The sequence below is a fragment of the Natrix helvetica genome, assembly GCF_964273705.1.
Source record: "Natrix helvetica genome assembly, chromosome: 2".
Lineage (NCBI taxonomy): Eukaryota > Metazoa > Chordata > Lepidosauria > Squamata > Natricidae > Natrix > Natrix helvetica.
In genome coordinates, this window is record NC_138552.1 from 124,664,643 (window position 1) to 124,690,615 (window position 25,973).

At 41.7% G+C, this 25,973-nt stretch overlaps 1 protein-coding gene across 1 annotated transcript in view; it reads right to left on the reverse strand.

Moving 5' to 3' along the window:
* Positions 1-484: 484 nt before the first annotated feature.
* The window catches only part of LOC309386161 (cytochrome P450 2K1-like), a 44,582-nt gene continuing 19,093 nt past the window's right edge, over positions 485-25,973 (reverse strand). The window contains exons 6-9 of the mRNA XM_081941231.1: positions 10,102-10,246; positions 8,949-9,133; positions 8,534-8,675; positions 485-1,298 (exon numbers count right to left, since the gene is read on the reverse strand). Of these exons, the coding sequence (XP_081797357.1) occupies positions 1,114-1,298; positions 8,534-8,675; positions 8,949-9,133; positions 10,102-10,246 (657 nt within the window). The 3' untranslated portion in view covers positions 485-1,113. The remainder of the gene's footprint in view (positions 1,299-8,533; positions 8,676-8,948; positions 9,134-10,101; positions 10,247-25,973) is intronic.

Genomic DNA, 25,973 nt, shown 5'->3' on the forward strand with positions numbered 1-25,973 from the left:
TAGATATCCCACCTGTTTTGCCCAGGAAAGTCGAGATAGACTTAACCCAGGAACCATCGAGCTTCACCTCTGAAGAAACCCAGGTCCCTTGTGGGAAGAGGACAACAAATTGTGATATAGTTGTTGTTGTTGTTTTTAAAAGCTCATCTTTTGATGGGATGACCAGCTGTCAATATTCCAGGTTAGAAGTGAAAGGGGAGTGTCGTTTGAGGCCCTTCGGGAGGCATGGTTTTGACAAGAGAAAGCTATGAGGTTATTATGTTGAGAGACCATCATCGGAAATTATAGTCTCCTCTGAAGGGGGGTTTGCATCATATAACTCCTGCATCAGCTCCTTAGGGGGGCTTTCTTGATCAGAATCGATGACATTGACCCCATTTAATGACGTTTGCCAGAGGTGTTGGGCAAAGAGATGTCACATCATGCTTCATTCGGTTCTGTGCCATTCGTGTTGACAATTAGCCCCACAAATCAGGAATTTCCTGATGTAAAATATTATTTTATTGATTTTTGAAGAAATAATAGAAATGACAACTAGGTTTATAAAGCAAATATATGAATTTACAATTAGGACTATTGCAAAAAAGGAGAGAAAATAGTAAAAGGCAAAGGAAATAAATGGTCCTAAAAGAAAAATTCAGTAATAATGATACAAAGCACTTTGTTTTTCATGATTTCCCGCTCTTCTTCCCTATCAGAACCTATATTTTATGTGTCTATACATTATTGCTATTCAGCTTTTAGGCAACATATGAAACCTGAACAATAGATAGCTTGGTCCAGTGGTTAAGACACCAGCCCAGAAAACAGGAGATTGTGAATTCAGGTCCCACTTTAGCAATGAAATCCAGCTGGGTGACTTTGGGCTAATCACCAGGAGACTGTGAGTTCTAGCTGGCATAACTTTGGGCCTGTCTCCCTTCTTAACCCAAAGAGCTTTGGTAAAATAAGGGTAGGATAACTTCCTTGAGTTACGTGTAAAAATAATAAAGGTGGAATTCCAATGAAATAAATGTAATGAATATAATGTAATATGGAATCAGGTTGTCAGATTTTGACTCTCTGTTTAAAAGCTGAGAAAACAGCTTATTATGAGTCCCCCCCCCCTTCAGATCAGAATAACACAGCACAGGTCTTGTAAGGCACTGGAGGGGTCGTAAGTCCAAGAACAGGAGTCAGGTCCAGATCATCTTTAGATGTTCCTGAAGGCGGCTGGAAGGTAAATCTCTGGAGGAGATTGGTAAAGAAAAGGAAGAGCTCCATTTTGGCAAGGTCCTCACCAGCACATACTCTCTGACCTGGAAGAAAGCATAGATGGCAAAAAAGGTGGGTTTTTTTGGCTTCTTAAACTATTTTACATGGCTTTCCATAGTCGCATTGCCTGAAAGGAGTACCATATTTTTTTGGATTATAAGATGCTCTGAAGTATAAGACACACCTAGCTTTGGGGAGGAAAATAAGGGGGGAAAATCTGCCTCTGCCTACCAGCAATTTGCCTCCTTGCAGCAAACAGTGTAGACGATATACAAAGTTTGTATTTTACATACCATACAATACAATAGCAGAGTTGGAAGGGACCTTGGAGGTCTTCTAGTCCAACCCCCTGCCTTGGCAGGAAACCCTATACTGTTTCAGACAAATGGCTTTCCAACATCTTCTTAAAGACTTCCAGTGTTGGGGCATTCACAACTTCTGGAGGCAAGCTGTCCCACTGATTAATTGTTCTAACTGTCAACAAATTTCTCCTTAGTTCTAAGTTGCTTCTCTCCTTGATTAGTTTTCACCCATTGCTTCTTGTTCTACACTCAGGTGCCTTGGAGAATAGTTTGACTCCCTCTTCTTTGTGGCAACCCCTGAGATATTGGAATACTGCTATCATGTCTCCCCTAGTCCTTCTTTAAACTAGACATACCCAGTTCCTGCAACCGTTCCTCATATGTTTTAGCCTCCAGTCCCCTAATCATCTTCTATGCACTCTTTCTAGAGTCTCCACATCTTTTCTACATCGTGGCAACCAAAACTGAATGCAGTATTCCAAGTGTGGCCTTACCAAGGCATTATAAAGTGGTATTAACACTTCACGTGATCTTGATTCTATCCCTATGTTTATGTAGCCTAGAATTGTGTTGGCTTTTTTGGCAGCTACTGCACATTGCTGGCTCATATTTAAATGGTTGTCCACTAGGACTCCAAGATCCCTCTCACAGTTACTACTATTGAGCAAGATACCACCTATACTGTACCTGTGCTTTTCGTTTTTCTTGCCTAAATGTAGAACTTTACTCTTTTCATCATTGAATTTCATCTTATCAGATAGTGCCTAATGTTCAAGTTTGTCAAGATTCTTCTGTATCTTAAGAATATCTTCTGGAGTGTTGGCTATTCCTGCCAGCTTGGTGTCATCTGCAAATTTGATGAGTTCCCCATTTATTCCCTCATCCAAATCATTGATGAAGATGTTGAAGAGTACTGGGCCTAAAACAGAGCCTTGGGGTACTCCACTGCATACCTCCCTCCATTTAGATGCAGTTCCATTGAGGACTATACGTTGAGTGCGGTTGATCAGCCAGTTACGAATCCATCTGGTGGTGATGCTGTCTAACCCACATTCTTCTAGTAGTAGGTTATGGTCTACCTTGTCAAATGCCTTACTGAAGTCCAAGTAAACTATATTGATGGCATTCCTCTCGTTCACTAATTTTGTCACTTTGTTGAAGAATGCAATAAGTTTAGTCTGGCATGATCTGTTTTTGACAAACCCATGTTGGCTTTTGGCTATTACTTTGTTTACTTCTAGGTGTTTGCTAATTTGTTGCTTGATTATCTTGATTATCCAAGGCATCTGATGGTAGAACAAGAAGCAATGGGTGGAAACTAATCAAGGAGAGAAGCAACTTAGAACTGAGGAGAAACTTCCTGACAGTTAGAACAATTAATCAGTGGTACAGCTTGCCTCCAGAAGTTGTGAATGCCCCAACACTGGAAGTCTTTAAGAAGATGTTGGATAGCCATCTGTCTGAAACAGTATAGGGTTTCCTGCCTAGGCAGGGGGTTGGACTAGAAGACCTCCAAGGTCCCTTCCAACTCTACTATTGTATTGTATTGTATCTTTTCCAGAATCTTTCCTGTATTGAGGTCAGGCTGATAGGTCTATAGTTTCCTGGATCTATTTTTTCTCCTTTTTGAAGATGGGAACCACATCAACTCTTTTCCAGTCCTCTGGCAGTTCCCTGGTGGTCCAGGATCTCTGAAAGATATAGTTCAGTGGGTCTGAGTTCCCATCTGCCAGTTCATTCAGATCCCTGGGGTGTAATCCACCCAGTTCTGGTGATTTGAACTCATCTAGGGTAGACAGGTGCTCACTTACCATTTTCTTCCCTATTTCAACTTGTGTTCCTAATCTGATTTTTGTGGTGCTGTTTTTGATAGGTTGGACTGTTTTATCCCTTTGTGTAATGACAGATGCAAAACATGAGTTAAATAGTTCTGCTTTCTCCCTGTTGCTTGTCACCTTCTTGCTACTTTCTCCCAGCAATGGACCAATTGTTTCCTTAACTTTTTTTCTTGTTTTTAACATGTTGGAAGAAGCTTTTTTCGTTATTTTTTACTTTTGTAGCAAGCTTACATTGTGAGTCTAACTTTCCTCACTTCATCTTTACAGGCTCGGGCTATTTGCTGATATTCCGCCTTAGTTATGTCCCCCTCTTTCCACTTTATATGGTTATCATTTTTGTCTTTCAATTTGTCAGAGTTCTTTATTCAGCCATGGTGGTTTCTTTTGGGAGCTCTTATTTTTCTTCTTCATTGGTATTGTTCTAGATTGGGCTTTGTAATCTCATTTTTCAAAATTTCCCAAACTTCTTGAGTTGTTTTCCCCTTGAGGATTCTCATCCATGGAATTCTCCCCAAGCTCTCTCTAAGTTTATTGAAATTAGCTCTCTTAAAGTCCAAGACTCTAGTTTGACTCTGTTCTATTACTTGTGTTTCCATAATGTTGAATTCCAATATTGCATGGTCGCTTGCCCCCAGGGTTCCTGTGACTTCAACATCTTCTATCATTTCCTCTCTGTTAGTGAGAATTAAGTCCAATATGGCTGATCCCCTTGTTCCCTTCTCTACTTTTTGGGAAACAAAATTGTCTGCTAGTTTGTTAAGAACCTGTTGGATCTTCCACTTGATGCAGAATTTGTTTCCCAGTTGATGTCATGGTAGTTAAAATCCCCCATTACTATTGTGGTATGCTTCCTACATACCTTAGTTCGCTGACTAGCAAAAAGTTAATCTACTTCCTCTGCTTGGTTGGGTGGCCTGTAGTATAGCCTTATGGCAATGTCATTCCCCCCACCCAACCTTTAATATTGACCCAAATGCATTCAAGATGGTTCTCATCATTGTTGTGACTATTTCTGTAGAAATGTAGTTATTTCTTATATATAGTGCAACTCCACCTCCTCTTTTATTTGGTCAATTTCTTTTAAATAATTTAAATCCTTCTAGCTGTATGTTCCATTTGTGGGTTTCATCCCACCAAGTTTCTGTAATGGCAACAGTAACAGAAGGTGAATTCTCTTTTTGTATACCATGATCTTCTTGTGCTACTGATGTGTGATACCTGAGTCCCCATTTCGCCTTTCCAAAGAAAGTTCTTCATTTTGGACCACGATCCCCTGCTTATTTGAGTCATCATTATCACAACTACCTTGACCTGTCTCTTTAGTGTCCCCATTAAGGTCAGCAAGGGGGCTATATCTGTTATGCTGGGTCACAATAAAAGCTTTTTGTTTATGGTTCATAGCTCTCACCCTGCCAGATCCCACAGTTATCGAGACTGCTCTTCTCCTGCAGGATCTTTGCGGTAGAGGGGGCTGATAGGGTGGCATCTCCATAGAGTGGAATGGCCGAATTGGACACCTAATTTCTGCTTGGAGAGCACAGATTAGAAATTCTAGATAGGTAATCTGTCTATGTAGACTAGTAATTTGTTTACAAAGGGAACAGTATCCAAATTTGAAAAGAGTACTGCGAAAGACAGGTGCAAAACAGCTATTACATTGAACTAAGCCAGACTTTTAAAAATAAAATAAAATCACAATCTCAAGCGCACTAATCCAGAATGTATTATTGCTATTTTGGTTTATAGATACATGATTTGTGCGCTGTTGGGTGTGCGGACCACTACCATAGTCCTCTTTCTCTCTCTGACTCCCCCCTTGCAGCCAGCAGCTCCAATCACCTGCCTCAGGAAAGTTCAAATGAAATGGAGTTAAAGGGCCACTACCTTAGTCCTCTTTTTCTCTCTGACTCCCCCTTGTAGCCAACATTTCAGACTATACTTGTACCGATGCTGTTAAAATTGATGTGGCTTTCTGGAAGTATACATTATTCTCTGCTATTTAAAAGAAGATACAATATGACTGGGCCTCTTCAGATGAAGCATTTATTTTAAAAAGCTTCTTCATTTTGTTAAATTGTCTAGAACAATAATAAAGCAGTCTTGGGGCGCGGGGCTGAAGTCATGACGATACGATGTGCGATCTCAATGCTCTGAGATCGCAATCGATACTTTTGCCACTGGAGGGGGGGGGGGTCCAAACGGATCTAAACTGTCCCGTAGAGACAGTGAATAGGAAGAATACGTCTTGCTGAACTTGGGGATATCGCAAAATCCCCAAAAGAAGCAAGCAAAATTTCTTCAAGCCGGTGACAAAAAATCCAGCCAAGGCTGATGAAGTCGGGGCAGCCCCAAAACGGAAGAAATGGAAAGTGAAAATGTTTCCAGCTGGTGAGGAATCTTCATTGTTTTAAAAGAGAGACTGCCTATAAAAACTTAAACATTGATTTAAATTGAAGAATAGAAGATTCAAGCGGCAAAATTAATCTTGCAACGGTTCTGGATAGTGGTTATCCCATTTTCTTATATGCTATCTTCATGGATGAAACCTTTAGAAGCTTTTTAAAATGTACGGATTAAGTCTTCTGTTTCTACTTTTTTTTCTGTGACTCTCGGTGATTTATAAACCAAAGCTTTCCTCTTTCATCACTGTGAGTATTATTATTTTTTAAATTCATTTAAAGACTGGACCTCTTTTTCTAATTTAAAATACAAAGCAGATATAAAAAAAGAAATATCTTAAAAGTGCTACGTGCCGGGAGGTTTTGTTGATTGGAGCCTTGTGTATTCAAGCGGAACTTTTCCCTTTCTTCGTGGTTTGTTTTGACGGCTTGTTACAGAGCGATAGGGGTAAGCCAAATGTCCCTTTGAAGCATGTTTTCAACCAGAGAAGAGGGGAAAAAACGGCTTTGGGGAATCCATGTTTTAACTTAAAAAAAACCTTCCAAACAAGAGCTCTTTGTTTAAGATGGCGAAGTGTCAGGAAAATGGAGAGCGTGTAAGTCTGGAGACAATATTTTCAGAATTACTAAAATTAACAAATATATATGAGAAAATTGAACAAAAACTGGAACTTTTGGAACAGTTAACAGAAAGACGTGATTGAAAATTTGATGATGTTCACCAAATGCAAAATGAGGAGATTAAAACCCAAAGAATTGAAGTGGAAAATGAATATAAAGCGATTAAACTTTCTGACATTTACAGCAATTGATGTCAATGCCTAAGACGTTTCCATGACTACTATAAACTTGAGAAAGGGGGGGAATGCCATGCAGACTTTTGGCCAGAGTAAAAGTTTCATGTTTCTGTACTGGGATGTGAATGCACATGTCCAGAACCTTGCTATAATGTCCTGTTGGAGAATGTGATGGATGACCTCAGCCAGAGGGGAGGGGGCACAGGGGTAAAGGTCAGACACCATTAAATGTGATTTAGTTTCAGCTACACAGAAGTCCGTGCTAAGATGTTCGCCCTAATAAACGAATGGGTTTTTCTGAATTTCGTCTTGGGGCTCGTAAATTAATTAGGGCAACTCTTGGAACCTTCACAATTGGTTTGTTTTTGAAAATGCAAAGAATGGAATACTGAAAGAGGAAATAAATGGAGAGGAAACCTATTTCAAAGAGCAAGACGAAGAAAAAAGTAAAGAATTTATGGACTATGAAACTTTATTAATGAAAATATGGATAACACTGCTGACAACTAAAGACGAGTGGAATAAAGAAGCAGAAAGAGGGCATGAGGATTATATGAGAGATCTTACAAGCAAGGAGTTGCTAGGACCAGTCCATACAAAGCTGATTAAAAAGAAGCCTAGAAGATTGATACCACAAATGGCAGAGGACATAAGATTGTTTTGTTATTGGAAAGATACAGGTTGATAGATGGAAGAGTATAATTTAAAACTACTAGCTAAACCTAGTGAAACTCTTGTGATAATAGGTATAGTTAAATTAAAAATTGATAATGATGATACTGTATACAATGTGTAGTGTTATGATAAGTAATAATTGGATATGAATACTGAATGATACCTGAGATTATATATAAAGGTTAATAATAAAAATAACAGTAAGAAAAGAGAACTAAATTAGACACAGTTAAGTTTTGATTATTAGGGGGGAAATGTTGTGACATAGAATATAGCCAAATAAAGAAAGGATAATAATCATCTATACATATGTATGGGTATAATATAAGGAAATTGGATGTAAATTGTAAACAGCGATCTGGAAAGGAGGATTAGAAAACTCTGTTATTAAATATTATAGATGTTTAGCTAGAATAGGATATAAGGATTTAATGTTAATGGAGGATTTTATAAATAAGTAAATGAAATGCCAGTATGTGGTTATGCATTAACTTTTGCTATATTTCATGATGAAGGACGTTTAAACAAATATAGTCAAATAAAAGTGGAGATATGATGATGGTAATATGTTTAAACATTTGAGTTAAGATATTAGAGTCAATATGAATTATACTTGATGACGGTAGAAGAGATGCACAAAAACCGTTCGTAACCAACTGATAAACTTTCTACAGGATGTAAAGAAGGAGGATTTTTATGTTTCTTTTGAAAATTAAAAATAAATAAAAAAAGTTTTTGGCAAAATAATAATAATAATAAAGCAGTCTTTATAAAATAAGTTTGATAATGTGAACATTCTAAAGGCATTTATAATTATTGACTTACCTCCTTGCAGCAAACAGCCTGTATTAGTTTACCCTGATTAGAAGAAAACAAATTGCCTCCGAGCAATTTGCCTCCTTCCAGGAAAACAGCAAGTTTCACTTTCAATTTCATTTTAAGCACTGGGCTCCCAATCATCAGCTGTTTCAGGCTGCAGGGATTGCCATAGCCTTTTGCAGCCTCTGCAAGCCCCATTTTCTCCTTTTGCTGCAAGGAGATAAATAACTGGGAGCCAGAGGCCAAAGGGTGGGGGCTGGTGGGTGGGTGAGCTTATATTCAGTGTATAAGACACAACCAAATTTTCACCCTCTTTTAGGGGGGAAAAAGATGTGTTTTATACTCTGAAAAATATGGTAATTATAATCTTTTTTAAAAAAAGAATCTTCCTAACTATTCTGTTGCACTGAAACTCTTTCCAGCTTTTCACATATACAGAGTGATGTTACCTGCAGAGAAAGGCATGAATGCATCTCTTTTGACAAATTTTCCTTCAGAGTCAAGAAAATGCTCAGGATAGAATTCATGAGGTTTCTCCCACTGGGATTCATCATGGAGCACAGAGGTCAGCAAGGGAACGATGTACATGCCCTAAACATTGAAATTATATAAAGAAGAGTATTTTCCATTTAACACATTGTTGTAGAAATTATTACAATGAAATTTTATGCCATTATTTTAAAGGTAAACCAATTGACAACATAATTATAGTCTGAAATAAAAATAACATCCTGAAAAAGACATTCATCTGAATAACCAAAAGTCTACCCAATAACGGCAGTAATTTGTTTATCATCATCACGGGTTTATACTGTACAAAGAAAGATTGGAACATTAACAATGGGATTATTTCACAGTCCTCACCTTGGGAATGAAAAATCCTTTGAAAGTTATGTCCATGGTGGTTGCATGGGGCAAATTGGTTGGAACAATATCAGCAAACCTTTGAATTTCGTGAATTACTGCATTGGTGTAAGGCATTTTGAATCGGTCTTCTGTCCTTGGCTGATGAACCCCAATCTCTTTTGCAATTTCTTCTTGGACTTTCCCTGGGAGAATAGAATCACATCAAGATAATTCCATAATTTCAATTTTATTTAAAATGGGGAGTTTATGCAAAAATTCCAAGTAGAGTAGAGAAATTCCAATTCTAGGTAGAGATCTGAGGATAACTGTTTGTGATCTATGCTTGTAATACCCCCCCCCCCCAATTTTAATCACTATATCTCTTATTTTATGAAATGCTTAGTGAAGTGGAACAAGTCAATTAAGGTAACATTCTGATTGGAATATATCATTCTTAGCAAAAAGCTGTATTTGGTCTTATCTCATATTCAACAGTAATGGGAGGTGATAGGTGCATAACACATTGTGTGGCTGGGGCAATTCTCAGAAATTTCTGAAAGTATACAGTATGTGAAAGAAGGACTAGGGGAGACATGATAGCAGTGTTCCAATATCTCAGGGGTTGCCACAAAGAAGAGGGAGTCAAAGTATTCTCCAAGGCTCCTGAGGGTACAAGAAGCAATGGGTGGAAACTAATCAAGGAGAGAAGCAACTTAGAACTGAGGAGAAACTTCCTGACAGTTAGAACAGTTAATCAGTGGAACAGCTTGCCTCCAGAAGTTGTGAATGTCCCAACACTGGAAGTCTTTAAGAAGATGTTGGATAACCATTTGTCTGAAATGGTATAGGGTTTCCTGCCAAGGCAGGGGGTTGGACTAGAAGACCTCCAAGGTCCCTTCCAACTCTGCTTTTGTGTTGTATTGTATTGTATTGTATTGCATTGCATTGCATTGCATTGCATTGCATTGCATTGCATTGTATTGTATTGTATTGTATTGTAATGTGTGAACTCTTCACAAAGCAACATCTTATATTCACTCCCACTTCATGTTAATTCATTCAAATATAATAGGAAGGGCAACTTATTCTTGCTTCTTATTCTCCCACCCCTTTTAATTTGTCAGATAATTATATATTTTTATTGAAATTCAGTCAAATGAAAACCACTTACTTTGAACCTCTGGATACTTCATCATTAGGAGTGTGGCCCAGCACAAAGTGTTTGAGGTTGTATCCATGCCAGCACCAAATAGGTTATCCACAAGAGCTTTAAGATTATCATTATGGAAATAGCTATGTGTTGACTTCTTATTCTCCTGAAGAATGTAAAGAAAAGGAAATTAAGTGTATTTCTTTAATCTACATACCTGAACATTTGTTACAGTGGCCTCCAAATTTCCAGTGTCAGGATATTGTGAGAGTTGTAATTCACAAGAACTGGAGTACACTGTTTTGCTTATTGGTACTAAATCTTAGGAATATTATTTGTAAATGGGGGGAAATTATCATTCTATTTACAGTGTTTATGAACATGATTAAATCTAGACTTGAGATTTCTGCTTATATAAAGCCTTATTAAACAAACTAAAGCAAAATATAAGCATCCGGAATATGTCACGTATGTACCTCCTACAAATATTCTTTGGTTTGGTTTGGTTTGGTTTATTTCGATTTATATGCCGCCCTTCTCCAAAAGGACTCAGGGCGGCGTACAACATTAAAAAACACACATCCCAAAAGTTAAAAAAAGATTAAATCCATATCCAAAAAACAAACAAACTGAATTTTTTTTAAAAAAACAATACATTTAAAATAAGTTAAAATTAACAGGCCAGGCCGGCTTGCTGGAAAAGCCAACTTTTTAGGGCGCATCGGAAGGACCGGAGGTCGGGGATTATGCGAAGCTCTGGGGGCAGCTCATTCCAGAGGGAAGGCGCTCCCACAGAAAAGGCTCTCCCTCTGGGGGTCACCAGCCAACACTGCCTGGCTGACGGCACCCTGAGGAGGCCAACTCTGTGGGATCGTACTGGATGGTGGGAGGCTACTGGTGGCAGTAGGTGGTCTCGCAGGTACCCTGGGCCTAAGCCATGGAGTGCTTTAAAGGTCATAATTAATATCTTGAATCGCACCCGGAAAACAACCGGCAACCAGTGCAGGCCGCCTAAAAGGAGTGTAACATGGGACCACCTAGGTACCCCCATGACAACCCACACGGCCGCATTCTGGACCAGCTGAAGCCTCCAGGTGCTCTTCAAGGGCAGCCCCATGTAGAGAGCATTGCAGTAGTCCAGGCGAGAAAGGACGAGGGCATGAGTGACTGTGCACAGAGCATCCCGATCCAGGAAGGGGCGCAACTGACGTACCAGGCGAACCTGGTAAAAGGCCCCTCTGGTCACAGCCGTCAGGTGCTCTTCTAAACTAAGCTGCATATCCAGGAGGACTCCCAGATTGCAAGCCTTCTCTGAGGGGGCTAAAACTTTTCCCCCTATCGTCAAAGATGGAACAAGATGTACAAATCGGGATAATAATAATAATAATAATAATAATAATAATAATAATAATAATAATAACTTTTATTTCTAGACCGCACCCTTTCCTAGGCAGGACTCGGGGCGGTGTACAGTCATGTTAAAACCATATACAAATACATAGACATGAACATAGACATAGACATAGACGTGGACGTAGACGGAGGAGGTAAAAAATATACTGTACAATTCTTAGTTAAAATACAAAAATTAAAATTCCCTTAAAAATTCTGCAATAAAATGTTTGCCAAGAGGTGGAAGATGGAACTGTCAATCAGCTAAGCCAGCTAGTCGGAACAGGTGAGTCTTGAGCTTCTGTCGGAAGGAGCGGAGGTCATTGGTAATTCTAATATCGGGAGGGAGGTCATTCCAGAGGGTTGGGCCCATCACAGAGAAGGCTCTACTCCTAGGCGTCACCCGCTGGCACTGCTTGGCAGATGGCACCTGGAGGAGTCCCTCCCTGTGAGAGCGGATAGGTCGTAGGGATGTATGAGGTGAGATGCGGTCCCGCAGGTAACTAGGTCCCATGCCATGGGACGCTTTGAAGATAGTAACCAACACCTTGAAACGCACCCGAAAAACCACAGGCAGCCAGTGCAGCTCGCGCAGGAATGGTGTTATGTGGGAGTATCTTGATCCTCCCATGATAACCCGCGTGGCCGCATTCTGAACTAGCTGCAGTCTTCGGGTGCATCTCAAGGGGAGCCCCATGTAGAGAGCATAGCAGTAGTCCAGGCGAGACGTCGCCAGCGCATGAGTGACTGTGCATAGGGCGTCCAGATCCAATAGGGGGCGCAATTGACGCACCAGGCGAACCTGGTGGAACGCCCCCCTCGCCACGGCTATCAGATGGTCATCCATCGACAGCCGGGCATCAAGGAGGACGCCCAGATTGCGCGCCCGTTCCACGGGGGCAAAAATTCACCCCCTATGGCCAGTGATGGCGTCAACTGGTTAAATCGGGGTGCCGGTAGCCACAGCCACTCAGTCTTGGAAGGGTTGAGTTTAAGTCTGTTGTCCCCCATCCAGACCCGCACGGCTTCCGCACGGGATGACGGAAACCACAGCCACTCAGTCTTGGAAGGATTGAGCTTGAGCCTGTTCCTCCCCATCCAGATCCGCACAGCCTCCAGGCATCGGGACATCACGTCGAGGGCATCGTTTGGGTGGTTTGGGGTAGAGATGAAAAGTTGGGTATCATCAGCATATTGATGATACCATACCCCAAAACCACGGATGATCTCGCCCAGCGGTTTCACGTATATGTTGAACAGGAGGGGTGAGAGAACTGACCCCTGGGGCACCCCACAAGTGACACGCCTGGGGGTCGATCTCTGCCCTCCAGTCAACACAAACTGTGACCGATCCGACAGGTAGGAGGAGAACCACAGTAAAACAGTGCCCCCCACTCCCAACCCCCTGAGTTGTCGCAGTAGGATACCATGGTTGATGGTATCAAAAGCCGCTGAGAGGTCTAATAGGACCACGACAGAGGAACAGCCCCTGTCCCGGGCCCGCCAGAGATCATCGACCAACGTGACCAATGCCGTCTCTGTGCTGTACCCAGGCCTGAAACCTGACTGAAACGGATCCAGGTAGACAGCTTCATCCAGGTACTGGGGAAGCTGACGTGCTACCACACTCTCGAAAACCTTTGCTACAAAGCAAAGGTTGGAGACCGGACGAAGCTGGGTCCAGGGAAGGCTTCTTGAGGAGGGGCCTCACCACCGCCTCCTTCAAGGCGGTGGGAAAGAACCCCTCTCTCAATGAAGCGTTGGTAATCGCCTGGAGCCAGCCTCGTGTCACCTCCCGGGAAGCCGAAACTAACCAAGAGGGACACGGGTCCAGCACACAAGTGGCAGCACTGAGTCTCCCCATAATCCTGTCCATGCCTTCGGGGGTCACAGGGTCAAACCCATCCCAGATTGTCTCCTTAAGATTCATTCCCGTCGGCTCGCCCGAATCTACCCAGTCAGAGTCCAAGCCTGTCCGGATCTGAGCGATTTTATCCTGCAGATACTGAACAAATTCTTCAGCCCTACCCTGCAAGGGGTCTTCCCCAGTTCCTTGGTTGAGTAAGGAGCGGGTCACCCTAAACAGGGCGGCTGGGCGGTTATCTGCGGACACGATAAGAGCGGAAAAATATTGCCGTTTTGCCGCTTCTATCATCACTAAGTAGGATTTAATATGAATTCTTACTAGTGTTCGATCAGATTCGGACCGGCTGGCCCTCCAGCCACTCTCTAGGCGTCTTTTCCAGTGTTTCATCTCCCGGAGCTCTTCGGTAAACCAGGGAGCCATCCAGGATCGACACCGGGTCAGAGGTCGCAAAGGCACAACACGATCCAAAGCCCCAGCGGCAGCCCTATCCCAGGCTTCCACTAGGGCTTCGGTCGAGTTGTGAGCAAGGGATTCAGGAAAAGTCCCAAGCTCCATCAGGAACCTTTCGGGGTCCATCAGGTGCCTGGGGCGGAACCATCTAGTCAGTTCCGCCTCCCTGCGGTGAGGGGTAGCGGTATGGAAGTCAAGCCTGATGAGGAAATGAGCAGACCATGACAAGGGTTGAATAGAAATATCCCCTAAATCTAGATCATTCATCCACTGCCCAGAGACAAAAATCAGGTCGAGCATGTGTCCCCCATTATGGGTGGGGTCTTGAATTAACTGAGTTAGGTCCATAGCTGTCATGGAAGCCATGAACTCCTGAGCTGACTCGGATGTCTCGCCAATGGAAGGCAGATTGAAATCCTCCAGGACCATGAGCCTGGGGAAATCAACTGCCAATCCAGCTAAGACATACAGCAGCTCCGGCAGGGCCGATGAAACATAGCAGGGAGACAGGTATGTAACAAAAAGGCCCACCTGAGCTCCAAGGCCCCACTTCACAAAGAGGGACTCACACCCGCCTATCTGAGGCACAGTGACCTCCTGAGGTCTGAGACTTTCCCTGATAACCACCGCCACCCCCCCGCCCCTGCCCTGGGCTCTCGGCTGGTGAAACGCCCGGAAGCCTGGTGGGCATAGTTCGCTAAGGGGCACACACCCCTCATGGCCCAACCAGGTCTCCGTAATGCACGCCAGGTCCGCTCTACCCTCTTGTATGAGGTCGTAAATGAGGGGAGCCTTATGTACCACGGACCTGGCGTTAAGCGACACCAGCCAGAGACCAGGGTCCTGTAATCCCGAGCACCCGGGGGTGTGAGAAGGGCGATGAGGGTCAGAACACACGATCACTCTTAAACAGCAAACCCGCGTCCTCCGAACATCATTTGGCCCTCGGCCCCCACCATATCTGCCTCTCCCACAAACAGTAGAGATGGTGAACCCCCCAATGGAATGGCTTAATGTCTCCCCCGGAATCCCAACCCTTCCTAGCCCTCTCAACCCGCACCCATTAGTTAGCTCTGGCCTGTGCCCTGGCAGCTTCCCCCCCAAGCCTGTCTGAGCCATCCGAATCAACCCCCCCTCCCCCCTTAAAATTTGGTTTAAAAACCCATGTAAATCTTTAACTGATGACCATTCATTCCAGTAGCATTTCAAGTTAAAATGATAGTAAACAAATGCTGGTTGTAACCAATTCTTGCAGTTCCAACCATCTGAGTGGTCCCACAATTACATGATCCTGCTTTGGGTACTTGGCAACCATCTAGCACTTACTATAGTTCAGTAGCTGTGATTATGTGCCTGCCTTTTGCAATCTTCCTTGATGTTTCCTCCGTAAAGATAGTGGGGAGCCAGCAGGGATATTCTGGAGTAAGTCTTTCCACTTATGCACTTATGCACAGGGATTCCCATCACTAGGCAATCCGGTTGTGCTTTACAACCATCTCTTAGTAACAGAAATTCCAGGCTGAATTGCTTTCATAATTCAAGGATTATCTGTATTATGTTGCAGACAATACTAGACTGGCTTGCAAAGTAGACTTTAAATTAGCGATCACAGTTTTTTTTTATCAAAAGGGCTTTAACCAAAATTTGAGGGGGGGAGGGAGGCCAATTTTCATGACCTTTAGAACTTAGTTCCAAATCAAAACCATAACATAACCAATCAAATAAGGAGGTAGGAAATAAAGAGAAAGAAAAAAGAAAAAGATAATAAAATAGAGAGTGATGGAAAGGATGGAAAACCCAGTTACAAAGTAGGAGAGATGAGAAACATATCCAAATTGGTCTCCAAATTTACAGTGGTCTCCAAATTTCCAGTGTCAGGATATTGTGAGAGTTGTAATTCACAAGAACTGGAGTACACTGTTTTGCTTATTGGTACTAAATCTTAGGAATATTATTTGTAAATGGGGGGAAATTATCATTCTATTTACAGTGTTTATGAGCATGATTAAATCTAGACTCGAGATTTCTGCTTATATAAAGCCTTATTAAACAAACTAAAGCAAAATATAAGCATCTGGAATATGTCACGTATGTACCTCCTACAAATATTCTTTAACTGATGACCATTCATTCCAGGAGTGTTTCAAGTTAAAATGATAGTAAACAAATGCTGGTTGTAACCAATTCTTGCAGTTCCAACCATCTGAGCGGTCCCACAATTACATGATCCTGCTTTGGGTACTTGGGAACCATCTAGCACTTACTATAGTTCAGTAGCTGTGATTATGTGCCTGCCTTTTGCAATCTTCCTTGCTGTTTCCTCCGTAAAGATAATGGGGAGCCAGCAGGGATATTCTGGAGTAAGTCTTTCCATTTATCCACAGGGATTCCCATCACTAAGCAATCTGGTTGTGCTTCACAACCATCTCTCAGTAACAGAAATTCCAGGCTGAATTGCTTTCATAATTCAAGGATTATCTGTATTGTGTTGCAGACAATACTAGACTGGCTTGCAAAGTAGACTTTAAATTAGCGATCACAGTTTTTTTTCTTATCAAAAGGGCTTTCAGCAAAATTTGAGGGGGGAGGGAGGCTAATTTTTATGACCTTTGGAACCTAGTTCCAAATCAAAATCATGACAAATAAGGAGGTAGGAAGTAAAGAGAAAGAAAAAGGAAAAAGATAATAAAGTAGAGAGTGATGGAAAGGATGGAAAACCCAGTTACAAAGTAGGAGAGATGAGAAACATATCCAAGACTCATAAAGACCTCAAATGATATACACTAATGCTTCAATCTTAGGGAACAAACAGAGTAAACTTGAAATATGAATACATGAAGGCAGATATGATATAGTTGCCATTACTGAAACTTGATGGGATGAAACTCATAACTGAAAGGTACTGATTGTTAGGTACTGGTGCGATTAAGCACTAGCAATGAACCCCAGGTTGAGGTTATAACAGAGCAACCCTGTAAAGTATACACAACGTGCGATAGATAAAGCAACCACACTGAATAATGGATAGTAAAGTAACAAAATAAACTTTACTTTTTGAAGAATATAGCAAAATCCATAAACACAGCCAAAAAGTCATACACAGAAAAAAACAGTCCAATACTACCAAGATAACTTGGATACAAGTAGCAAATAACTTACACACAGTAAGTAGTAGCAACAGTAGTAACAGTTAGACAGCAGTTATCATACATCAATCAATCAATCAAGAGAGAGAGAGAGAGAGAGAGAGAGAGAGAGAGAGAGCAACAACATCAGCTGCAATTTAAATGCTGTAATCTACTAATTGAGCAACTAAACGAGCCTTATAAATAGCATTGCCAGCAGCATCGTTTTTAATTTTAAACACCCATCTACAGCCAATTGCACTCTCCCCTGAAGGGAGCCTAGCTTCTTCATAAACCTTCAATTCCTGTAAGGATTTCAACTCCTTCTCCATAGCTGTTTTCCACAATTTCTTTTCCTTTTCAGGATACAGCCTTAACTCTGCAAAACTAGAAGGTTCTATGCTAACTTGCAATACTACACTGGCTTGGTATCTGTCGGGTGGATGCCTGTCCCTAGTAGACCTCCTAGGCAATACAGGACTTACAGGATCATCCTGTTCCACCTCACGAGTAGATTCTACATCTACATCTTCCTCCCTTTTCAGAGTAATAGATGGACCATCCTGATTCTCTAACTGCTCATTTGATGTATCATGATTAACCAAACGATCAACATCTATATCATCACAAACCTTGTGAAACTGTTGTTCTAGCTTCTCCCAACCAACATGTTCTGAAAATTTAGCACTAGCACTGTGCATAATTCTCCGAGTTCCAGGTTCCCAGAACCTAAACGATCTATGATTGGAATTGTACCCAACAAAAACCATCTTCCTAGCTCTGCTTTGATCCTTCCGTCTAGTCTGTGAGGGAATATGCACCCAAGCAGGGACACCAAATGTGTGTAAATAACTCAAATCAGGCTTCCTACCATGCCAAAGAGTATAAGGAATCTTACCAGTAGTTGAGTTAACTACTATGTTCAGAATATGGTTTGCACACATTATAGCCTCACCCCAAAGCTTTTCTGACAAACCAGAATCAACTAGCATAGTTCTGGTCATTGCCTGCAATGATTGACCACGTCTTTCAATAAATGAATTATGTTCTGGCCTGTAGGGGGCAGAACGCCTATGTTCTATACCAGCATTCTCCAAAATTGATGTAAACCTATGATTAGTGAATTCAGACCCATTATCAGTGACTAGGCAAAGTACTTTTTTATCCATCTTACGTTCAACAAACTTTAACCATTTAGTAAAATGTTGGAAAGTTTCTGCCTTTGATTTCATAACATAACAGAAATCATACCTAGAATAATGGTCCATAATGCTGAGTATATAGCAGGCACCTCCTAAGCTAGGTTTCTTAGGGCCAATTAGGTCTGCAAACACTACCTCCAGTGGTTTAAATGTCTTGAATCCTTGAAACCGGTTTGCAGGGGTAACCTTACTTTTAGCCTGGTTACAGGCATTACAGTTAAGATATTTTGAACAAGGTTTCAAAATGATTCCATTAGATAGAATAACAGTTTGACGTACCATTCTAAAATTTACATGGCCTAAACGTCTATGAAGTAGATGTATACAGTTATCATGGGGCTGTTTATTCTTATAACCAGGTTCAGAACTCGCAATATTTAAAGAGTTCTCATGTAAAATAAATAAATTATTCTCCAAATTGGCAATAACACTATTACCTTCCTTTTCAATAATGCATCTATCATTCTTAAATGTTACTGTAAACCCACATTTCACAAGGTCTTTTACAGATAATAGGTTAAATTTCATTTTAGGTACATATAACATTTCCAATTTTTCATTAATACATGGACAATAAGCTGTACCTTCACCTGAAGCCTTAATTTTCCAACCATTTGCTAAGGAAATGTGCTGTTTGCTAGCCTTCATAGTAACAAACCTTTCTTTAACCTTAGTTATAGAATGGGATGCGCCACTGTCAACCACCCAGAAACTATGGTTTACAGCCTTATCTACCTTAGCTACAGTTACAGTAACATTGTTGCTTTTTCTTTTACTATTAGCAACACTCCTTTTCTTGCTATTTTTACAGTTCTTAGCAATATGCCCCTTACCACCACAAGAATAACATTTCTTAACAAAATTTACAGTTGAAAACTGTGTTTCTTCTTGTGATTGATTGTCTCTGAACTGAACTCTATCCTCTCTTCGTCTGGACTCTTCAAGCAATCTCCCGGTAACCTCAGATAATGTCAGTTCATCTTGTGAAAGAACTTCCAATGAGGAAACAAAAGAGTCGTAGCTTTCATCAAGCGATGATAGAATAATATACACCTGTTGAAGCTCAGAAAAAATCAACTCTTTTTCTTGCAAATCCTGCAAAGTTTTCTTCATGAAGTCTAAATGAGCCAACATATCACCACCTTTTTGCAAACGGGCTCTAAACAGTTTCCGTGTGAGATGAATATGAGCACCCACACTGTCCCGAACATAAATTCTCCGCAATGTGTTCCAACACCTAGCAGCAGACTCTTCGCCACGAATATGGACCAGTTGCTGGTCATTCAGTGTTAGTCCAATAATGCAGAGAGCTCTCTCATTGTCCCTGTTAAACTCCGCAATCTTCTTCGCATCCTCATTATCAGCAGGATCCCAATCTGTAACATCTGGTGGGTTCTGAACCACAAACCACAGTCCTTCTCTACGCAGAAGTAGGGAACACTTCAAGGACCAGGAAACATAGTTGGTTCCATCAAACCGGGTAATCATGGAGAGTGCCATATTCACAAAAATAAACTATCCAAAAAGTGGTGCTTAAAAAAAAATAAAAAAATTTATGGTTAAGGCAGGGCGTCTGGGCCCATAACCAATGTTAGGTACTGGTGCGATTAAGCACTAGCAATGAACCCCAGGTTGAGGTTATAACAGAGCAACCCTGTAAAGTATACGCAACGTGCGATAGATAAAGCAACCACACTGAATAATGGATAGTAAAGTAACAAAATAAACTTTACTTTTTGAAGAATATAGCAAAATCCATAAACACAGCCAAAAAGTCATACACAGAAAAAAACAGTCCAATACTACCAAGATAACTTGGATACAAGTAGCAAATAACTTACACACAGTAAGTAGTAGCAACAGTAGTAACAGTTAGACAGCAGTTATCATACATCAATCAAGAGAGAGAGAGAGAGAGAGAGAGAGCAACAACATCAGCTGCAATTTAAATGCTGTAATCTACTAATTAGCAGAGCTCCTCTCTTAAAGATACATAACATGCCTTGTGCAATATATTGTCTACCCAACTTGTTGGTTACACCCTAACACTGATGGAAAGATACAAACTATTCAAAAGAAACAGACCAAACAAAAGAGGAGGTGGAGTTTCATTATATATAAAAGATCACTATATCTCTACAGAAATACACAAAACCAAGGATGAAAACCTCCAAGAATCCATATGGGTCAATATAAAGGGGAGGGGGAGACATTGCTGTAGATTTATACTACAGGCCACCCAACCAAGCAGAAGAAATAGATGAACTCTTTGCTAATCAATGAACATATGTATATAGGAAACTTGCCATAGCAGTAATGGGAGACTTTAACTTATCTGATATCAAATGGGAGACAAACTCTGCAGCAAGTGGGAGATCAAACAGATTCCTAAACAATTTAGCTGACAACTTTGTCACCCAAAAACTATGCTGGATCTAATTCTTGCTAATAGAGAAGAAGTTATTGAGGGAGTTGAAGTTGCCGGAACCTTGGGTGAGAGTGATCATTTTATATTGGAACTCAATATAATGCAAACAGAAGGAATAGAATATAATCTAAAGAGTGTCTTCAATTTTAAAAGAGCTGATTTTAACAAACTGAAAGACAACCTAAGAAAAATTCCATGGATTAAAATTCTAAAGGGAAAATCAACTCAAGGAGCATGTGAAACTCTGAAAAATATGATTAAAAAGTCCAGTGCAACACAATATCACTAAAAAATAAAAAGAAATCCAAGAGGAAACCAACATGGTTGCACAAAAATCCCTCTGATAAACTGAAAGACAAAAAGGACAAATACAAAAAATGGAAAGAGGGACTCATAAATAAGGCAGAAAATCAGCAGAAAGCCCGAATCTGCAAAGATGAAGTCAGAAAAGCAAAGGCTCAGAATGAATAAGCACTTGCAACAAAAGTCAAAGATAATTAAAAAAAAGTTTTTTTCAACATATAAATAACAAGAAAAAAGTCAAGGAAACAGTCGATCCACTAGAGGGAGAAGATGTCAAGGAGGTAAAAGGCAGTAGAGAGAAAGCAGAGCTGTTTAGTTCATTTTGTGCATGTCTTCATACAAAAAGAACCTATAGCCCAACCTCTCAAAAACGTAACTGTAAGAGACAGACTAGAAATAAAAATTAAAATAAGCAAGAGAATGGTAAGAGAAGACCTGTCTGTTCTTGATAAATATAAATCACTGGATGGATTAAATCCCATAGTTGTGAAGGGGCTGGCAAGTGTTATCTTAGAACCATTGTACCATATCTTTTAAAATCCTGGTGCACTGGGAAAGCACCAGAGGATTGGAAAAGAGCTGATGTGGTTCCCATCTTCAAAAAAGGAAAAGAATCAGGATCCAGGAAACTACAGACCAATCAGCCTTACATCAATACCTGGGAAGATATTAGAAAAAGTAATAAAAAACAAATCTGTGAACATCTAGAACCAAATAAAGTTATAACTAGTAGCCAGCACAGGTTTAAAAACAGATCATGCCAAACCAATCTTATTTCATTGTTTGAGAAAGTGACTAAATTAGTAGACCAGTGAAATGCTGTGGACATAGTATTCTTCGACTTCAGCAAGGCATTGTGACAACCTAGTTCTTCTAAACTAGAAAATGTGGGATAGACAGCATCATCACCAGATGGATTTGTAACTGGCTAATAAACAGTTCTGTCTTAGGTCCAGTACTCTTCAATATGACTTAGATGAGTGAATAGAAGGGGAACTCATCAAATTTGCAGATGTCACTAAATTGTCAGGAATAGCAAACACCCCAGAAGACAAGCTCAGGATCAAAAAGACCTTGACAGATTTGAACAATGGGCCCTATCCAACAACATAAAATTTAATGTGGAGAAAAGCAAGGTTTTACACCTAGGCAGGAAAAAACTAAAGGTACAAGTATAGGTTATGTGAAACCTGGCTCAAAAACAGTAACTGGGAGCGGAACCTTGGAGTCAATGTTCCCTCTAAGGTGCGCGGCTGTGCGGCCACGCATGTGGCAAGAAAACACCGCACAGAAGTTTTCAACTGCCGCGCAGTGATTTCTACTGCCACAGGCTCCGGAAGCTGGGGAGGTCCTTTGCAGGCAGCTAGAATGGGCTGCCCGCAAAGGACTTCCCCGGACTTGCTTTGAGGAGCACAGGGCGACTGAGGGTAGTTGTGAAGCCCCAAAGCCCCCGCCGCCACCGGAAGAACTGCTGCCACCTCCTCCTCCTCTAATAGCACTGCCGGATTTGGCGCCCGGCGCTGCGGCTGAATTAAAGCTGCCAAAGCTCCAGCCGGCATCCCCACGCATGGCAGCGCCGCCTCCCCTCCGCTCGGAGCACCTGAGCTCAGCGCCGCGTTACCCCTGCCCCCTCCTCCTCCGCCATGCTTTTGAGGAGCCATGAGGCTGCGGGAGCCAGTAGGAAGGCAGGGGGGGGGGAGCAGGGGAAAAAAAGCCTCATGCCTCCTCAAAAGCATGGCGGAGGAGGAGGGGGCAGGGGTAACGCGGCGCTGAGCTCAAGTGCAAATCTGGTGGTGCTGTTGGAGGAGGAGGAGGTAGCAGCTCGTCGGCATCTTCAGCAGCAGCCCTGCCCCAGTGAAAAAAGCCAAAGAGGAGCAGATCCACGCAGATGACATCGCTGCAACATGACTGGTGGAGGAATTCTGGGAGTTGAAGTCCACAAGTCTTAAAGCTGTCAGGTTTGAACAGTTCTGGAGTTTTTTTTCTAAAGGGTTAGGGGTGCAAGGGTCTTGTAACTTGACAGCTTTAAGACTTGTGTGCTTCAAATGCCAGTTTCTGAGCCAACATTTTGGTTGCTAAGCAGGAGCGTTGTTAAGTGATACTGATATTATATAACACTTTGAATTAAGCGGGTACCTTGAAGAAACGTAACTTTGAGTTTCAAATAATACTGATTTCGTTGTTGTCTTAGGTGACATCTGTGAAAAAAATTCAGGTGCTCAGGCATGAAAATGTGCCGCTCAAACACTATACTTTTCTGCTCACATTGAAAAAAAATTAGAGGGAACATTGCTTGGAGTCCTAGTGGACGATCACTGAAATGCGTGTTAGCAGTGTGCAGCCACCGCCAAAAAACCCTAATGTAAACAGAAGCATAGAATCAAAAATATGAGAAGCATTAGTACCACCTTATAAATCCTTAGTGAGACTATACCTGGAATACTGCATCCTGTTTTGGTCACCACATTACAAAAAAAGATGTTCAGACCTTGGAAAAAGTACAAGAAAAGCAACCAAGATGATTAAGGCCCTGGAGACAAAAGCATATGAAGAACGGTTGCAGGAATAGGGTATGGCCAGTCTAGAGAAAAGAAGGACTAGGGATGACGTGATAGCAGTATTCCAGTATTTGAGGGGCTGCCACAAAGAAGAGACTTAACTTATTTTCCAAACCACCAGAGGCCAGGACAAATAATCAAGCAGAAAAGCAGCCTGGAATTGAGGAGAAACTTCCTTACAATGAAAACAATTAACCAGTGGAACAGCTTGCCTCCAGAAATTTGGTGCTTCATCACTGGAGGTTTTTAAGAAAAGGCTGGACAGTCACTTATCTGAAATAATATAGGGTTTTTTTTTGTTTGAGCAGGAGGTTGGACTAGAAGACCTCCAAATCCCTTTCAGCTCTATTTTGATGGATCCTAAATGTAGCAAAGCTGACTTTTGGTTATGTTTGTGGCATGCATGCTGGCTAAAATGTGCCCACAGTGGCAGGTTTTGTGTTCTATGGTTAGCAGGGAGCCTTAACACTTTTATCCTGCCACAAAGAATTATGTCAAGGTCTTGATTGACCAAAAAGATGATGGCTACTAGGGTTTATGGGCTCATCTGTTTATGGTCAGGGCTAAAGAAAATTGTGATTTGTAATAATGAGAAACATATGGTAAAGACCATGAATTACTGAATGAATTGAAATGAAGAAAAATTAAAATGTTTTCTGTTTGGGAATTTAAGAGAAAATGGGAAAGGAACTTGATCTAAATGAAGACAGCTTGATCTTGTAGATTGGCATTTATCAATGTATGCAGGGGAATTAAAATTAGAAAGGGCAGAAATGTATGTTAGAATACATGAACTCAGGACATCCTTCTGCTGTGGCTGTGTATGGAAGTGCATAGGCTGAGTGACTGTTGCACGTTGAGTTCCAGTGAATGGTGACAACGAAAGAACCAGGAATGAGTTTGGAGAAAAAATGTGATTAACTTTCCCCACTTCTCTCTGCCACTTCTTCTCAATACATGCCTGGTCAATTTTTTCTTTCATGAAGAGTGATTTTATATTAGTTAACGTGAAGAAGAAAGACTTCAGGTTTCAGAGCTCACCTCCACTTTTCCATGGATTTCCTTAGACTGCAATTTCTAAAAAAAAAAAAAAGGGGGGGGGAGAATGGCTTTCCTCTTCTCCTGCACTGATGAGTTTCTGGGCCAATAGGAAGAGCATTTACCACATATCCCAATTCATATCCCAATAATTAATATCCTAATGTTTAAAAATAAAGATAAAAGGGTTGCTTCCCAAGGGCCCACCTGACCATCTCCCTACTGGAATCATCCCTCCATAAGAGACGGTAGAAGTGGTACTACAGGTAATCCTCGACTTATGACTATAACTGGACAATGGAGAAAAATGGTTGTTAAGCGAGACTCCCATATGACTGCTTCGCTCAACTGCTACAAAAATCTAATGTTGCTTTTTAGAGGGCAAAATTCTAGTTAGAGGTGTGCAAACAATGTAGTAGCTTTAATAGATATGCGAGGAATAAAGACATGACATGAACAGTGAATCTGTTAGCCACTCACATATTCACTCCTTGCTTTCACTCCAGGAAATTGTTTTCCCTGACATTTCTAACGGAAAATTTTCCCCCTGCCGCAATTATTCTGGCACCAGCAAGAATATTTGTAAAACATGACTTCCGGTTCCGGCAGCTGACGGCGACGGGCAAGCTTTGCTCGCCCTGTGCTTTCCCGGTGGGCTCCCCACTCCTTGGGGGGCACAGGACGCCCCGTAGAGGCTCCTGCCGGAGGAGCGGCACCGCGGGGAATCCCCTGGATTGGCAGCGGCCGGGGGGGGCACCTCGCTCTAGGCACTGGGGAGCATGATTGGGAGATGCACTGGCGTCTTCGCTGTGAGGCCGACGGAAGAATAAACAAGCAGAAGGACGTGGCTGCGGTGCGGCGAGGCAAAAACTCCCTTCCATTCCCCTTACTAAGCTGGAGAAATTGCCAGCAGTTTAAACCTTCTTTTTCGGCTTGACTTGGAGAGGCGTGGCTGGAGGGAGGGGGATTTCCCTCCCCCTCGGACAGGCGGCTTGAAACAATTTTGCTCTCAGCCCCAGGGGAAGGAGGAGGGGGAGAGCCAACTAATGATGTCACGCCCTTATTAAAAGTGAATTCTTGGATTTAACTCCATAATGCAATGATGATCTGGAAACTTTGGAAACTTTGAAAACTTTGTTATGCCTCTAAACCCGAAGCTGGCAGGGCAAGATGGCACACTTCCATTGTCTTTATGAACTGTGAAATTTGACTCCACCTTTAAAACTTCAGGCTTCCGGTCTTTGTCTCCGTGCTACTCAGACAACTCTCTTGTTGATTGCCACCTTTTGGACTCCCTGGAGTGAAAAATTTTACTCTATTGCCAGGGTGACTAGAAAAATCCTCTTCTGCCTGGACCTTCTGTCTCCTGGACTCTCCTGGCTGCTCTACCTCTCTGACTGATCACTCTCTGTACTGACTGAACTCTTTATTCTACAAACAATGTCTCCTAAAAAACCACCTCCTGGAAAGCCTGGCTTTGCTGCCTCTGCCCCGACATCTGCAACATCCAGTCCTAGTACACAGTCAACG